General features: G+C 52.2%; 1 protein-coding gene across 1 annotated transcript in view; it reads left to right on the forward strand.

Moving 5' to 3' along the window:
• The first annotated feature begins 1,731 nt into the window (after positions 1-1,731).
• Positions 1,732-17,897, forward strand: part of GALNT6 (polypeptide N-acetylgalactosaminyltransferase 6) — a 34,663-nt gene continuing 18,497 nt past the window's right edge. Inside the window, exons 1-5 of the mRNA XM_035002640.1 lie at positions 1,732-1,796; positions 8,705-8,827; positions 9,941-10,002; positions 12,774-13,367; positions 15,163-15,335. Of these exons, the coding sequence (XP_034858531.1) occupies positions 12,877-13,367; positions 15,163-15,335 (664 nt within the window). The 5' untranslated portion in view covers positions 1,732-1,796; positions 8,705-8,827; positions 9,941-10,002; positions 12,774-12,876. The remainder of the gene's footprint in view (positions 1,797-8,704; positions 8,828-9,940; positions 10,003-12,773; positions 13,368-15,162; positions 15,336-17,897) is intronic.

Genomic DNA, 17,897 nt, shown 5'->3' on the forward strand with positions numbered 1-17,897 from the left:
GATTGCAGTTAAGAAAGAGGTGACCCTGCCAAGAGTGCATGGATGCCTCTCTTCTCTCCTCCTTTGGGGAGAGTCCGTCCTTCCTGGTCCCTTGATCTAGCGTAGCCGGGCAAAGTCTCTTCCAGGCTCCACTGGCCTGCCTTGTCTCTTGGGACTCCATCACTGGAAAAACTCTGGCCTCCTTCTGAATAAATAGCTCAATCCTACCTCGGGGTCCCACAGATGACTTCCTGTGGGAAAATAGGATGACTTCCCTTAGACCAACCGTGGATCCCCAAGTGGCTTCTCTGCCCTTCCCAGTTCATGTGAGAGCAGTCTCCTTGCTCAGATTTACCCACCCACACGCGTGCTCCCAGGTCTTACAGACTTAGAAATACACGCGCATTTAAAAACTCAAACAAGGGGTGCCTGGGTGGCTCAGTCGTTAAGCGTCTGCCTTCGGCTCAGGTCATGATCCCAGGATCCTGGGATGGAACCCCGCATCGGGCTCCCTGCTCTGTGGGGATCCTGCTTCTCCCTCTCCCACTCCCCCTGCTTGTGTTCTCTCTCTCACTGTGTCTCTGTCAAATAAATAAAACCTTTAAAGATAAATAAATAAAAATAAAAATTCAAACAAAAAGAAAACCAGAATCAGTGGTCCAAGCTTCTACCATAGAACCTTTCCAAATTACCAGCTATTTGTAGCCATCTATGTTACTTCTCTATGACTGAGATAAGGACCTAAAAGATGACAACACAGAACCGTAGAGCTGGAGAGAACCGGTGGGCAGCCCGAGGCTATGGCAGGAGGATTCAGAGTCTGGGCTTCAGAACTTAATTTACTGATTCTAATTCTAGCCCTGCCACCACTTGTTCAATGGTTCTCAAAGTTGAGCAAGCACCAAAATCACCTGGAGTTCTTTTAAAAATGCACACTGGTGGGCCCCATCCCCAGAGTTTCATATTATTTAGGTCGCGGGGGGGGGGGGGTGGCCAACAATCTACGTTTCTAACAAATTATCAGATGGTGCTGCTGCTGCTGGTCCGGGAACCACACCTAGAGCAAGCAACACTCTAGGCTGTGTGTTCAGCCGTCTCCCGTGTATACTCTGGCTAACAACCGGAGTATTTGCTGGGGTCGGGGCTTACTTGAGACCGGGCGGGCGAAGCCCTTAGCATTCACTGTCCGTGGCTCACAGTTACTACCTGCTCTGGTCGCTGGATGGAGGGGAGGAGTCATTTGCCCAAGACCACCCCGCCAATGAGAAGCAAACCTGGGACGGAGCCCCGGGGCTTCTCACCGGCCCGCCGCGTTCCTCCCCTCCAGCGCCGCTGCCTCGCGGCTCGGAGCGCTCTGAGCCCATGCGCCGCACGCCGCGGCTCCCTGCACACGCTGCTCCGCGCCGCCCGCGGCTCGGTTTAAAGCCTCTCGTCGTTGGGGTGACCAGGACGCTCCGATCTCTTTCGGCGCGGAGGGCCTGGCCGCCGAGACTGCAGCCCCGGGTGAGCTGAGATCTGAGAAGCCGGAGAAGCCGGGCCCCTAGCAGCGCTGGGGCGGAGAATGCCGGGGGGCCGCGGGGCGTCCTCCGCCCGGCCACCAGCCTCCCGGCGGCCCTAGGCGCAGCCGGGCGTTCCTCGGCCCGCAGCAGCGCTCCGGGGCGCGCCGGGTGGCCGCCCGCACCTAGCCGGGGAGGGGCGCGAAGGGCGCGCCCCAGTGGCCGTGCAGGGCCCGCCCCGGCCCCGCCCTCCAGGACGTCCCGTCGGGAAACCTGCGAGCCGCACCGCGGAGCGGCTGTGTCTCTGCCTTGGCGCGACAGGTAAGTGGCAGAAGCAGCCGGCGACCCTCGCAGGCGCCCGCGACCGAACCCCCGAGCCTAGAACGCAGAGCTCTCTCGCTTCTCGGGACTTCCCCCCAGTCGAGCTCGCGTCTGCCAGGTCCTTGCTCCCCACCTCCCTCCTCCGCCGACCTTCTCCTCCTCCACTTCCTCCTCACCACCCCCCGTAGTGAAATGAAGGGGTTGGGCCAGACTGGTCCTAAAAGCTGTCGCGGTGGCCTCTAGCTCCTCCCTCGGTAGGACCCCCCCACCCCCTCCGCCTTTGGAAGATGAATGAAAAGCTCAGACCTCTGGGACTTGGAGGGGGTTGGGGGTGGGAGAGGGACAAGCTGTAGCAGTCCCTCCAGGGTTCTACGGCCTTTTCCCTTTACCCACCCATGACCCCGCATCCCTTCTGTTGCCCTTCTTCCCAGATTGGGCCACCCCATGTGCCCCGCTACAGGAAATCTTTCAGAGATATATCCTCCTGCCAGTGCCACGTTGCGCCTGAGTAGAGGTGGGGTCTCAGATGTCCTCTGTCTGGTGTCTTGGGCCTTTTAGAAGTGGGAGCTGTGTGGTATTGTGGGAAGGGAGTCTCAGGGTGTTCATGACTGTGACTGTCACCAACTTCCCGATTTCCCCGTCACTTGTTCCGACAAGCCCCAGGCTAACTGAAAGGAGAAACCGTTTGTTACTTGCCCCCAGAGCTAGTCATCCCAGACCCTGACGTCTGCAGAGGGTAGGACAGGGCTCTCCTGTGTGAATGGGGGAAGGGGGGGCTCAGTTTGTCAGCAAAGCTTAAAACAGACCCCCTCTATTGGCTAACACCCAGCGCAACAGCCCCAGGAAGGGTTTTAACACTGCCCCTCCAGACCCACAAATGCAGTTCACAGGCACTGGATGAGGTTAGCAACTCTAGACACACCAAAGAGATGTGTGAGCTTCTGCTCGTTTTACCAGAGATCTGTGTGCACTGCGCAGGCCCTGTTCACCTCCCCAACACATGAGCCCTGTCCTTCCCCATCAGAGGAAGTGTAAAAAGGATGAGACAGGCAAGTTCATGTACAAGGTAAGGTGAGGGGTTTGAAATATACTTTGGTTCCTATTATCCTGCAGAAGCCAGTATCACTGCAGATACTCCCCAAGTTCCTATTCCTCAACATCGCCATTCATGTAGGCACAACAGAGGTAACAAGAGAAACTACTTTCAGGGGCATCAGGACAGAAAGGGCAGGACTGTCAAAGAGAAGAGGGAGTCCGGAGCCAGTAGAACCATGAAGGATCCCAGGCTGCCTGAGATGGCCTCGGCCTTGGTCATCACTGTCCGCAGTTGGCAGGACAGCTCACACCCACCCACAGCAGTGTGGAGAACCCACACTTGAGAAGGGGAGGTGCTGATGCATGTTGAATGCCCTCTGAGATCAGAAACATCTTAGCCCAAGTTCAGGTGTCCTGGATAGGACATAGGACCATAGGCTTAGTCCAGGTAGCCATTGCCTAGAACGGAAGTCAGGAATAGGAGGGGCAGCTAACCCTAGGACCAGGGGCCTCCCAATGCAGGGAGGCAGTTGGGTATGATGGATCCAGGCAGCCGACTTAGCTCTGTCTCTACTTTAGCTGTCTAACCTTGGCCAAATCGCATAAACACTCCCTGGGTGGGGAGCAGATGAGGTGTCTACGAAAGTGCTTTGGCAATGCTCCAAGCAAGAGCCAAATAAGAGGCAGCGAGGTGTCATGGTGAAGACAGTGGGCTTTGGAGAGACCTGGGACCGAGTGCAAACTCTGCCTCTGCTACTTCCTTGCTATGTGACCTTGATCACTGTGCTGGCTTCCTCCCTGCGCTTCAGTTTCCTTCCGTGTAAAATGGAAAAGATAACTGTCATTTGACTTGCTGTGATGTGTAGTGATAATCAAAAGTGGTGGTGGTATTGCCCTAAGCCTCCTCTGGCTCACGCAGACCTCACCAGCTCTGGAAGTGAAGCTGAGGATCAGAGAGGGTGTCTGTGTACCAGAGGGACCCAGCGAATGGCCGTGCCAAAGACTTGGGTGAACTTGGTTCTTCATACAGCCCTCTGTCCCACTCTGGGAAAGCCCAAAATGTCCGTTCTCATTCAATGAGAATGAGAGTGAGGGTTTGAATAAATGAGAGGTCAAGTGCAGGGCAGTGCCTGTCTCAGTGTTGAGCTCAATGCTGTAATTGTGCTGTGTAAAAGGCTCACACAGTGAACAAGGTTGGGTTCAGTCTGGGGAGAAAAAGGACTGTTAGAAGACTCTTTTGTGGCACCTGAGAGCCCCATGGGGGCAGGTTATTCTCCTGTACCCTGTGCAACCTGGTCCTGAGCCCTAGGTAGGTTTGAAGGAAGGAAGAAACCCAATCCCTCACCCTCAGCTCTACCTATAACAGAGAACAAAGGACAGACAGACCAAGGCAATGGAATAGCATGACCAAATTCCTCAGGGCTTGTGGGATGCTGCGGGGCTGAGAAGGCTAGGTGGGTTGGTGGGGAAAAGCATTCTGGAGGCCGAAGATTGAGGACGAGGAAATTTAAGGACTGGGAAGGAGAAAGCAAACAGGTTCGGCTGCCATCAAATGGCGCTAAAGGAGTAAGAATATAGCTGCTCAGATTGTGGAAGGGAGAGGGGCCTGAGGCAAGGCAGGCAGCTTCTGCTGATCCTCCAGATGTGGGGAGATAAGGATGCAGTCTCAGATGACGGTTTTGAAAGAGAGAGAGGAAGAGGAGGATCCAGGAGGTAGGGAATGAATCAGCAGGACCTGGCAGAGGGGCGTGGAATGAACCTGACATTGAGAAGGCACTGAAAACTGTCGTAGGTGCCTGGGAGTGGGGCTGGGGCAGGGACTGTTGCAAGGATTTCCGTGCTACTGGCAGCGACGGGGAAATTGGGAAGACCCGCCAACTTAGGGGGCGGGGCGTAGACCGTGAGCTCAGGGTGTGGCAAGTTGAGTGTGGGTGGTCCTGGGTAGCAGCCCTACAGCCGGGGGCAACCTGTGGGGTGAGGAGAGAAGGAAAAACCACAGTTCTGCCCTCCCCCCCCCCCGTCACCACCCCCTCCTCAAATCTGGGGCCCTGCCCAAGCCTTCAGAAATACCATTCGGGGTCACCCCTCCCCCTCCCCCACTCCGACACGGAGGAGCCAGCAGTCTCCGAGCCTCCCGAGCCTCCTTTCGAGAACAGTTGCACATCCCTGCCCCACCCGACGGGCCTGGAGGGTCCTCCAGTGAAAAACCCGTGAGCTGCTGCACTTTGTTTGGTCACGTATTAGTTTGATTTTCAGTGGTTTTTACAGACTTGGAATAAATGAACAAACATTTATTGAGCACCGACTACATGCCAAGCATTGTTCTAGGTATACCTTGTGAGCAAATTTGGGTTGAGTTTTTCAATGGAATATCCGTGTTTGGGGAACTTCGGCTTCAAATGTTATGCAAACATAAAATGAACCTAGATGGGGGGGCGGGGGACATGAGAGATCAGCTACAGAAATAACTTTGAGTGCATCTTTCTGGGAAAATACGCCACAGTCCTGCCGCTTGAATCTTGAGGAAAAGCTGAAATGTCTTGAAGGTGTAATTAAGGGGAAAGTGAAAACCTCCCAGCATTCTATAATCAAAAGGGTCAGAGGGTGGGAGGAGGGGTTTGCAGGAGAGAATTCGCTACTCATGAGAACAGAGGAAGTGAAATGGGTGTTGTGTTTGATGGAGAAGTGCTGGTGAGAAGAAAGAATCAAATGGCCCCAAAGGGCCTCTCAGTGCTCTCCCCCCACACTGGTCGCTTGAAATTGACCTACCCCCTCCCCAACATGTTGTCTAGCCCCACACACCTGCGCCCTCGGTGAGAATGGTGACAGTCATCACCTTTTCGAAGAACCCGTATTTGAGCCGTAGTCTGAGTAACTTGAGCAAACATCCCCGTGGTGGTGTCGACTGCTTACTTCCTGGCTGCCACGTCTCCCGGAGGTGAGGAGCTTAGCTGATAAACAGAAACTTTGTTACAAAAAGGCCACCTGGCCAGCAAGGGCGTGTTCTGGGGTGGCTGACTCTGGTTGACACAAAGCTGAAACTTTGCCTGGGACTTACAATTTTGTCATTGTTAAAGCATTTGTAGTCCTAGGTAGGATTTGGGGGTTTTGCGATATTTTGAATGCACTTACAGGAGCAAGCATTTGAGTTCCGTGGTATTCTGTTGTTACACCTCAGCAGGCCACTTTGGCGGGGCCCGTATAAGAGTGGATTGGTGAGTGGCAGGGCGACTGGGGGGGGGGGGGGGGAACAGCCTGGCCCCAGGCTCACAGGAGCCTAACCCAGTCCCCAGACCACCCACCCCCACCCCCCAGGTGACCTCCAAGATGGAGGGAAGAGTATGGGAACAGAGCAGTGGCCTGGGACTTGGGAGACTGGCATCTGCTCTTGGGAGCCACAGCTGTGTGATACTAGAGAAGTCACCTAACCACTCTGGCCTCTCCTGTAAAAGGAGGGCGCTGGGCTCGCAGACAGACCCAGCCAAAGTGGCCTGCTGAGGTGTAACAACAGAATACCACGGAACTCAAATGCTTGCTCCTGTAAGTGCATTCAAAATATCGCTTACCCTTGTAGCTTGGAACACGTCACTTTAACCCCTCGGGCTTCATCTCCTTGAATGAGAGTTTATGGAGTATCTACTCCCTGAAAAACTTGGGCTAGACTTTGCAAGTGACCGAAACTGCGAAAACAACCTGCCTCTCTGGCCCGCCGTTCACAAAGGGGCAAGAGAGAGCAGACTCCTCTGACCTGAGGCGGGCAGTGAGGAGGCCAGCGTGGAAGCACAGACAGAAGGGACGGGAGGCTGGAGAGAGGAATTCTGCCGGGAGATCTGAAGGGGCTGCTTGGAGGAGGCTAGGATATAAAAAGGAGGGACTGCACTGCATCCCTGGCTTTCAACCTTCTGTGACCGGGCCGGAATAAGAAAGACATTTTACAACGAGACGTAGTGCCCACTCCCATATGAGGGGTATCCCAAAAGTCTTAGGGCACTTTGACACTTTATTCACATCAGAGGTATGAATTCTACAAACTGACAGAAAAGCATCATTTGAGAATGTAGGAATTTAATTTTCTTTCACCTTTATTGAGTTTGATGAATTTTAAACAACAAATTTTCCTTTTCATTTTGTATCAGGATATGTTTATCATCTCTAATGGGCGGAGACAAGCATTAAAATAAAAATTTGTTACTCAGAATTCATAAAAATCAGGAAAAAGAAATTTTATTTTTATTTTTTAAAATATTATTTATTTATTTATTTGAAAGGGAGAGAAGGAGAGAGAGAGAGAGAGCACATGAGAGGGGGGAGGGTCAGAGGGAGAAGCAGGCTCCCTGCCGAGCAGGGAGCCCGATGCGGGACTCGATCCCGGGACTCCAGGATCATGACCTGAGCCGAAGGCAGTCGCTTAACCAACTGAGCCACCCAGGCGCCCCAGGAAAAAGAAATTTTAATAAAAGTTTCAAATGATGTTCTTAAGTCTGTAGTGTTTACACTTCTGAAGTTATGAAAGCTTAAAACTGCTAAGACTTTTGGTATGCTCTACATGTGTATATGTAGTAACTGATATGAAATTTTAACAAAACAATACTTACCCATATTGCATGTGATACACTTTGGTATTTTTTTGTTTGATTCTATTCTGATTTTTTTTCAAGATTTTATTTATTTATTTATTTGCGAGAGAGAGAGAGAGAGAGAGAGAGCACACGCATGCACGTGCAAGAGCTGGGGTAGGGGCAGAGGGAGAGGGAGAAGCAGGCTCCCCACTGAGCAGGAAGCCTGATGCGGGGCTTGATCCCAGGACCCTGAGATCATGACCTGAGCTGTAGGCAGACGCTTAACCGACTGAGCCACCCAGGCACCCCTCTATTCTGATCTTTTAAAGAATATTTTCGGGACTCCTGGGTGGCTCAGTCTGTTAAGTCATGATCCCAGGGTCCTGGGATCGAGTCCTGCATTGGGCTCCTTGCTCCCCGGGGAGCCTGCTTCTCCCTCTGCCTCTTCCCTCTGCTCATATTCTCTCTCTCTCTCTCAAATAAATAAATAAAACTTAAAAAAAAAGAAATCTGGTTCCTTTAAAAAAAAAATGTTTTCATGCTGATTTGCAACACTTTAGATTTATTCCACAACCCTACAATGGATTGTAATCAGTGGTTTGATAGACTAGGGCTGGATAAAACCTCAGTGAGAGAAAGTAAGCTTGTGTTCTGGCTAGTGAGGCTAGAGGAGCAGGTCCCATTTGTTCAATCTAGGAAAGCTTCCTGGAAGAAGAGGATTTCTGGCATCATCTTGGTACTGAAACCAAGATGGTTCCGCGTGTGGCAACCCCAAGGGTGGCTGGAGGAAAAAGAGTTGGGAATGAATGCTCAGCAGTAGCAGGAGGGGAATGAGTGGATGGGGGCTATGGACATGTTTACCAGTGGACATGTTTACCAGGTGTGGGAGCTCAAAGATGAGGGAGCTATACAAGACACTGGGGGGGGAGGATCCTCTGAACTTGACCAAGTACTACATACAATAGGGACTACTCCTTGACCAGGCTGGTGGAGGGCTGACTCCCCACCCTTGCTAACCACACTTCCGGGAATCTCCCACACGGAGGCCAGGAATCCTTAATCCCAAAGTCTTCTGGCTTCCATCTGATTATGTGTCCCTTCTGCCAGGCTCTTTCCTATTGCCCACATGCTGAGCAAACAGAGACCTAGTCCCTTACCGCCCTGGCTAATCACAGGTGTCTCATTTCATTTCAGGATGTGGTTAGTACCTTGAGGAACTGCAGACTCCAGAGAGCAAGGCTTAGACAGGCAGGCTGGACTGAAAGAGCAGATGCCTGGGAAGAATTCAATTTAACCTTAGATCTCTTTGTCCAGGGGAAATAAAAGGAGCAAAGGTGAACCCCACTGCAAAGGAGCACGAGGCAATGCCAGGACGAGAGAATTGGAGTGACCTCGGTGATTCTGAGTGAATCAATCAGGGAGGCCTTCCTGGAGGAGGTGAGTCTCAAACACTTGGCAGCAGCTGGTAACTAAGCTGTTACCCGGTCCTTGTTTCTAACTGTGCTCTCTCTTGCTGCAGTGGGATGGTAGACAGAAAGTATCAGGGCAGATGCAGCCTGGCTCCCTGTCCCTCTGTGTCCCAGATAGGGTGGATTCTCCCATCCCATCACCCAAGGGAGTTTTCCTAGCATCGTCCTCCCTCCTGATCCACACTGCTACTATCTTGGGTCAGGAACCCCCCCCCCCCCGCAAACCCCTCTCCATTGGCCATCCAGCTGCCAGTTAGATCTATCTCCTAGATGCCTTCCACCGGCTATCATACTGTTTTCCTGTAATGCTGGGCTCAGGCTAAGCTTTTGTTGCTCCCATACCTCAGGTCAAGTGCGAACTCCTTGGCCTGATGACCCAGTTGCAGCCGCCTCTCCAGGCCCATCCTCAGCTATTCCTGTCTGTCTTCATGCTCCCCCCATAATGAACTACTGGCAGTTCTCTGCTTGGCCGTGCTATCTCCTGCCTCTAGGTCTTAGTCTGTGCTGTTCCCTCTGCCTGAAATGTGCTCGCCTTGCCTGGCCAGCTCCTACCTGTGGGTTAGCGCTCAGTCCAGGCTCCTCCTACTGCGGGACCTCTTCACAGACATCACCCTTCCCCACTTGCTGAGTTTCCTGCGTCCTCTCTTTCTGGGCACCAAGGGTGCCTGTCTCACTGGGTGATCTCCATTTAAAATCTGACTTCCCAGGTCAACTATACTTCAATTAAAAAAAAAAAAATCTGACTCTCCCAGTTGACTCTATGCTCCTTGAAGGCTGGACTTGCTCATCTCTGTCTGCCCCATTGTGACGAGGAAAACAACTTTTGAGAAAGACAGCTTTGTTTTTCTGAGTTGCTGCCTCGGCATTTTACCGAGTATGATTACCCTACTCACATGCAGAGTCTGGACGTTTAGATAAGGACTTGAGTTTAGAATACCTACCGAAAGTTCCCGTTTTACTTTTAGCGGGGCACCTTTTAAAATAACCACTTAGGACTTAAGCCCAAGAAAAGTTAGTGACCTCTGTCCCAAGTGCCTTTGAGTAGAGGTGCTAGCCGTCTATCTCTTTCTCCTGCTTGCAGGTGGCCCCGGACCAAGGATTGCCCTTCCCCCGGCTCATTGCGCCCCCTCGCTTCTGGGATCCGTAAGTAATAATAAATCTTGTGCCTCTGCTTCTTCCTTTGTGTGGGTGTGTTGAAACTGGGCCTTCAGTCAGAATGACCCCATGGGTTTCACTTCCCCAAGGTGGGAGCTCAGATGCTGGGGGAGCCACCTGCTGATGCCGTGGGCGTGGCTTGTGTCTTGTTTGGCAGGTCCTAACCTGAATATTCTTAACTCGGTACCTAAGCTCCCACTTCACACACCCGTCTGGCAGAGTACCTGACATATAGCAGGCATTCACAATGCTGGCCAAATGAACACATTTCCTCCCCTGTCTCCTAGACGACTCCTGATACAAAACGCTTGCTCAAAGAGATTTGGTTTTATTTGACTTTTGATGATGCTGCTGAATCCGCTGTGATAAAAGAAAACCACCTGTCTAGCCCTGCTCCCTCTTGAGATCAGGATGGACTCATATTCCCCAGATCCAAGTGACTCCAGACACCAGGCTTCTCTCCACAGGCAGGAAGGAGCTTGTGTGTTTAAATAACAGCATTAAGGAGCTCAACTGGCATTACTTTTAAACAAGACATGCCACAGGTAATGAATGTGGCTTTGGCCAAGGACCAGGTACTCAAGGATAATTGCTGGGAAGCTGAGCAGGGATTTATTAATTATAATAATAGAAATAATTGATAGCATTTATTGATGGCTTAGTACGTGCCCGGCACTCTGCTGAGTAGTTTACGTACATTATCTCTGATTTCATCCTCACTGCAACCCTGTGCGTTAGGTATTAGTTACCCCCACTTTCTAGATGAGGAAATGGAGCCTTAGAGAGATGAACTGCTTTGTTGCAGGCACACACAGATGCTAATAATGGAAACTAACACTTTTTGAGAACTTACTATGTCCAGAGACTGCTAAACTTCTTCCATGAATTATTTCATTGAGCTTTAATCCTTACAACAACCAACCCTAGCAAGTAGGTGCTATTGTTACTAGAAGGGGCAAAACTGGGATTTGTACCCAGGTCTCCTGCCACCAACATCTGACATTTAACCAATAAGCCTTATGCTTCCACGGGCACCTGGGTGGCTCAGTCGGTTAAGCGTCTGCGTTCAGCTCAGGTCATGATCCCAGGGTCCCAGGATCCAGTCCTGTATGGGGCTCCTTGCTCAGCGGGGAGCCTGCTTCTCCCTCTCCCTTTGTCACCCCCCCCTTGACTTGCTCGCGTAAGTGCACGCACGCACTCTAGCTCACCCAAGTAAATAAATAAAAGCTTTAACTACAACAACAAAAAAAGGCTTATGCTTCCAGAGTTCTCCACAGAAAATTTTACACTCATCCTTTGAGCCATGTGACTAAGTTCCTGAGGATGGAAGCCAGTGAACACATAATCCCATTTCTGCCCAGAAGATGTTGTCATAGAACCTCAAGTGTTTTTTGTTTGTTTGTTTGTTTTGGTTTTTTAATTAAATATGAGTAAGATACAGAAGAATATTTATAAAATACATGTAAGGGTGTGGAGAATAACAGTTCCCCCAGCAGCCACCATCCACTTAAGAAAAAATACTTTCAAGTCCACTGTAGGGCTCTATTCCCATACGTTTTCCTCCCTCTCCAGAAATTTTGGTTTTATTATTCCTTCAGAGTCTTTTTCCCCTTCATTTTTCTTTTTTTTTTTTTAAGATTTTATTTATTTATTTGACGGAGAGAGAGATAGCGAGAGCAGGAACACAAGCAGGGGGAGTGGGAGAGGGAGAAGCAGGCTTCCCGCTGAGCAGGGAGCCTGATGTGGGGCTCGATCCCAGGACCCTGGGGTCATGACATGAGCCGAAGCCAGATGCTTAATGACTGAGCCACCCAGGCATCCCTCCCCTTCATTTTTCTTTCTAGCTTGACCACCCCTTCATTTTTGTGTTCATAAACAATATGTTTAGTTTTCCAGGTTTTTGACTTTTCTGTAAGTGGGTTCGTCCGGTACGTATCTTGCTGCAGCCTACTGTCTGGCCTCAGCGATTGCCCCATGCAGTGCTTGTGGAAGTTGCTCATGCATTGTCACTGCTCTAGAGTACTCTGTGCTGCGTGTATTTCACACTTGTTCATTCTGTGGGTGGACATGGCATTGTTTCTAATTTTGGCCATTTTAGTCAGCGCTGCTAGGAACTTTCCCCTACGTGCCTCCTGGCTCATAGGCACAGGAGTTTCTCTGGGATGTAAAACTGGGAGTAGAATTGCAGGGTCATAGGGGGTGTACATTTTTTTCTTCTTCATAATTTTTCTAAAAGATTTATTTATTTATTATTTGAGAGAGAGAGAGAGTGGGGAGAGGGGCAGAGGGAGCAGGAAAGAGAGAATCCCAAGCAGACTCCCCACTGAGTGCAGAGCCCAACGTGGGGCTCGATCCCACAACCCTGAGATCATAACCTGAGCCAAAACCAAGAATCCGAGGCCTAACCGACCTCACCACCCAGGCACCCCTGGGTGGGTACATTTTAAATTTTGCTTGATAATGCCACATTGTTTCCCAAAGCGATTATGTTGATTAAGCCTCTTCATGCAGAGTTACAGCAGTCAGTCGGTTGGTCATCCCAGATGTATGAGTGTCACAGTCTTAGAGCACAAGAGAAACACTGAGTCTGGTTTCCTCATCTTGTGGAGAGAGGAAATTTAGGCCCAGAAGAGTTAAGTGACTGGGCCTAGGTGTGGTCACCATTCGGCAGCAGAGCATGGACTCAAACCCCAAGCCCCCGGGCTCCCTCCACACCTCTGCCTTTGCTCATTTCTCTCTCTCATCCCTTCCCTTCTCAGGCTGAGGCCCCCAGGTGTAGCCACCACACCCTACCGAGCTATTTCTGGGGTTGGGCCCCCCACTCAGAGCTGACCCAGCCAGGGTCCCCGTGGGCTCCCGAGGATGCGGCTCTTCCGCAGACGCCACATGCACCTGCGCCTGGCCATGGTGGGCGGGGCCTTTGTGCTCTTCCTCTTCGTCCTGCACCGGGATGTAAGCAGCTCGGAACAGGCCACCGAGAAACCATGGCTGAAGTCGTTGGTGAGCCAGAAGGATCACGTCCTGGACCTCATGCTGGGGGCCATGAACAACCTTAGAGATTCGATGCCTAAGCTCCAGATCAGGGCTCCAGAGCCCCAGGAGACAGCTGTCTCCACAAACCAGTCCTGCTTGCCTGGGTTCTACACCGCAGCTGAGCTGAAGCCCTTCTGGGAACGGCCACCCCAGGATCCCAATGGCCCCGGGGCAGATGGGAAAGCGTTTCAGAAGGACAAGTGGACCCGCCTGGAGACCCAGGAAAAGGAAGAAGGCTATAAGAAGCACTGCTTCAATGCCTTTGCCAGTGACCGGATCTCCCTGCAGAGGGCCCTGGGGCCGGACACCCGACCCCCTGAGTAAGTAGCCCCCAGAGTCCTGGGGTGAGGCCAGGGCTCGGCCAAAGGTGTGGCTGGTGTGGTCATGGCCATGGGCCAAAGGCCAGGTAAAGAGCTACTGGTGGTTGTGTGATATGGTCAAGGATTTCTGCTAAGCCCTCCCTTCTTTTCCTGACCAGTGCCCTTATCCTCAGGGTTGGTATCATGGTCAGGCCAGAGGCCCAGGGAGACCGTGACAGTAGAATGACCAGTTATGAAATTCTAGTTGTGAAGGAGGAGGAGCTCAGGGCCTGGGACCCAGAAGGAGGAGCTCAGGGCCTGGGACCAGGACCTGGCACGAGGGTAACTGGGAGGGACAGCTCCAGACTGCAGACTCGGTGACCTTGCCCTCCGCAGAGGCCTGCCCGAGAGCCTGTGGGACTCTGCCGTTGAGCTGTTGAGAAAGGGACGTTTCCAGACAGCAGCCCAGATAGTCAGGACTATCCCCACGCCTCCTGGTTTCCCTCTGTGAAGGGCCACAGGACCAGGAATTCATTCCAACCTCCATGTGAAGCCGTTTATACTCACGGTCCTGGGCCGTGAACCAGCCCTTGCGTGTCTGAGCTGTAGCCCCCTCACCCCGAGGCTGCCGTGGCTGTGCTCACATTGTCCTCAAGTCAAAGATTTTGTCTTGCCCAGCTCAAGAGTTAGACCCTTTCTGGCTTTTTCTCACATGGCAGCCCCCTTCCTCGAGTTCATGATTCCTTAGGGCTGTGACCCTAGGGTGCCTCAGACTTGGACCAAGTATTAAAGTCCTAGAAGGTGGAGCCACTCGGAGTTATCGGGAGCTCCTCAGCAGGGAGGGGTGCAGGGCAGGAGGGTAGCCAGTGGAGGAAGTTGGGGAGTCTCTTCTGGAGGATCCATAGAAATCTCTCTGACAGCAGAGGGGGAATAAGAAAGGCTGTCAGGGGGCACCTGGGTGGCTCAGTCGGTTAAGCGTCTGCCGTTGGCTCAAGTCATGATCCCAGGGTCCTGGGATCGAGCCCCACATCGGGCTCTCTGCTTAGCAGGGAGCCTGCTTCTCCCTCTCCGTCTGCCACTCCCCCTGCTCCTTCTCTCTCTCTCTCGTAAGTAAAATAAAATCTTAAAAAAAGAGAGAGAGAAAAAATAGAAAGACTGTCAGGCCACATGATTCCCTGAGGTTTAGGATTCACACTGTCCCACCCCCACCCAAGGGAGAGTGTCAAGAGTGTGGTGGCGTGGCCACATGCCCAGTGTGGCTGGAGTCGATGAAGACACAGAATAGGTCACAGGAAATTGAGTGTGATTGTAGTATCAGGTTACAGAGAATTAATGAGGAAATGGGTTAGAGAAGCTCTGTAAATTGTAAAGAAAAGAGCCTTTTTCTCTCCCCGAGTACGGAAATTGTAGTCACTTTTCTCAGATGTCAAATTTGCCCTTTATTACTTCCCCTCGGGGACCTCTGGATTGGATTACACTTTTTACAGTACACACATTACTGAGGAAGAGAGTCAGCCCTGGGAACTCAGGGTGGGGAGCAGACGAGGGAAGTCAGAGGGAGGGCAGGGGAGCCCTCCGCATCACAGCTGGGGCACCGAGCCCGCCGTGGGGCCCACGGGGTTTGGAGTGGGTTTAGCTAGAACCTGGGCAGAGGCTCAGAGTCGGTGGAAAATCAGAGGAAGCCAGGAGCAGGGAGCAGCTCCTCCCAACCGCAACGGAGAGCAGAGGAGGGTGATGGCAGCCTATGGACAGGGCCCTCTCAGCCCTGGCACTCCCGGGGACCTGCAGAGCTGGATCTGGACCTCCATCCTTCTAGATGTGTCGAGCAGAAGTTCCGCCGCTGCCCTGCACTGCCCACCACCAGCGTCATCATCGTGTTCCACAACGAGGCCTGGTCCACGCTGCTGCGGACCGTGTTCAGCGTGCTGCACACTGCCCCCGCCGTGCTGCTGAAGGAGATCATCCTGGTGGATGACGCCAGCACTGACGGTGAGGCTGGAGGGGGCCCTGAGCAGGGGGCCGCTGTCTCCCCTGGTCCTCTGGGAAGGAGGGCAACATCCTTAACCTCTCTGAACCTCGGTTTCCTCTTCTTTTTTTTTTTTTTAAAGATTTTATTTATTTATTCATGAGAGACAGAGAGAGAGACAGAGGCAGAGGGAGAAGCAGACTCCCTGCCGAGCAGGGAGTCTGATGGGGGACTCGATCCCGGGACTCCGGGATCATGACCTGAGCCGAAGGCAGACGCTTAACCGACTGAGCCACCCAGGCGTCCCCTCGGTTTCCTCTTCTAAAAATGAAGGCAGCCGACTCCCTCACATGCCGGGCAAGGGATCAGAGATGGGGGATAAAAGCGATAATTCATGCGCCACGGAGTACTTAGCATCGAGTAAGAGCTCCATAAGCATTCGTTTCAGTTTATTCTTTTTTTTTTTTTTAAAGATTTTATTTATTTATTTATTTGACAGAGAGAGAGACAGCAAGAGAGGGAAGGCTTCCCGCGGAGCAGGGAGCCCGATGTGGGACTCGATCCCAGGACCCTGGGATCATGACCCAAGCCGAAGGCAGACGCTTAACAACTGAGCCACCCAGGCGCCCCTCAGTTTATTCTTTGTATGGGAGCAGTGCACCATGAGGGTGCGTCGCCAGGTGTTATTTCTTTTTTTTTTTTTTTTAAAGATTTTATTTATTTATTCATGAGAGACAGAGAGAGAGGCAGAGGCAGAGGGAGAAGCAGGCTCCCCGCCGAGCAGGGAGCCCAATGCGGAACTCGATCCCGGGACTCCGGGACCATGACCTGAGCCGAAGGCAGCCGCCTAACCGACTGAGCCACCCAGGCGCCCCGCCAGGTGTTATTTCTGCGTGGTATGCCGAGGGTGGCCCGCGGTGGAAGCCAGATGGAAGCAGGACCTTGAAGCACTCGCGTCTGGGGAGGGACAAGAGGTGCTGAAGGGCGTTCCCGGAGGAGAGAATGACACAAGCAGAGTCCTAGAGACACAGGTGTGTTTGTGAACAATTGAGAGGTTTGATGTGGATGAAGCTTAGGTTTGGTGTAGGAAATGACACTAAAAAGATGTTGAATTGCCATTCGTGCCATGCTAAAAGTATTTATTTAGGACAAAAATGAGAGTCACTGAAGGTGTTTAAGCTGGCGAATGACCTCGTCTTAGAAGGGTGGCAGCTTTGGGGGAGGGTAGGTGTCAGGAAGAGAGGCAGAGGACTCCAACTCCGGAGAGGAAGTTCTTAGAGTCACCTGAGAGTGGGATGATGGGCCAGAATGGGGACAGGGGCCGTGGGACCGATGCATGTAATTCCAGGGAATTCGTGGACCCTACGATAAACAACCCCACCTCGAGGGCTTTCGGACCCTAGAGATGCTTTCAGCAGTGTTCAGTTCCGCAGGGAAAAGGAAAAAGCTCAGATCCATGGTCAGAAATCGCCACGGTCCACAGCAGGATAAGATTTCCCACATTTGGGCGCCTGGGTGGCTCAGTTGGTTAAGCGACTGCCTTCGGCTCAGGTCATGATCCTGGAGTCCTGGGATCGAGTCCCGCATCGGGCTCCCTGCTCAGCGGGGAGTCTGCTTCTCCCTCTGACCCTCTCATGCTCTATCTCATTCTCTGTCTCAAATAAATAAATAAAATCTTTAAAAAAAAAAAAAACATGTCCCACATTTGACCGTTTGATCAGATTAACTGGCTCTCGTTACGCACACACAAACAGGGGCTGTGTGTGTCCATATGCTCTTCTGCCATCCCCTCCTGCCGCCCAGAAGCAGAGGTAGGACCATGAGTATATGCAGACATTTGATACTGGCCTGGGTGGGAAGAGGCCTGGTGCCAAGCTGGGGAACTTTTTTCTTTCCCACTTTGGAGTCCGAAGCCCAGGCACCAATTTCGTTCCTGTGTGGCCCGTTCAGCAGCCAGGTCCACTCCTGGTCTGGCACACTCTACAAGCTTCTCAAAACGGGCCCTCGAGGCCCATCGGTCCACCGTGCCCCCAACAGGGCATCCCTGTGTTGAAAGCCCTGCCGTGCCCGTCGGGGAGCCTGAGGGGGGAGGGAACCTAGGCCGCCCTCCTATGGGGATTTGTGGGATGGATAGGAGGAAAGCAGACACACCTAGAACCCAGAGTGTCAGGAAGTGAACAGGACCCTCAGTGAGCAGGTTCATCAGGGAGAGAGGAGTGAGCAGGTCATGGTGACCAGTGGCGGGGAGGGGGGCGGTGCTAGAGGAAGGGAGGGAGGTGAAGAGAAGGAAGGGCGGCCCTGAGGCGGGAAACACTGTGAAACCTGGGGGAGGAGACATTTGAGGAGCACTTTGGATTAGCTCAAGATTTCCCCCACTTCTATTTCCCCATGCTGCTTAGAATCGGAGTGGCAGGTCCTCTCGTGGCCTCCTAAACTCCTAAGTAATGCAAGTTGGGAATTGTTCAAAGCCTCTGATTTTAGTCGAATTACAACTTCCAGTGTGTATTTCAACAGGTAAAGTTGCTTTACCTGTATACGTGTTTTATAATGTAAGAAGTCCTCTCGATAGTAACTCTGGGTCCTGG

This window comes from Mirounga leonina, unplaced genomic scaffold, assembly GCF_011800145.1.
Source record: "Mirounga leonina isolate KUSES-001 unplaced genomic scaffold, KU_Mleo_1.0 Mir_126, whole genome shotgun sequence".
Taxonomy (NCBI): domain Eukaryota; kingdom Metazoa; phylum Chordata; class Mammalia; order Carnivora; family Phocidae; genus Mirounga; species Mirounga leonina.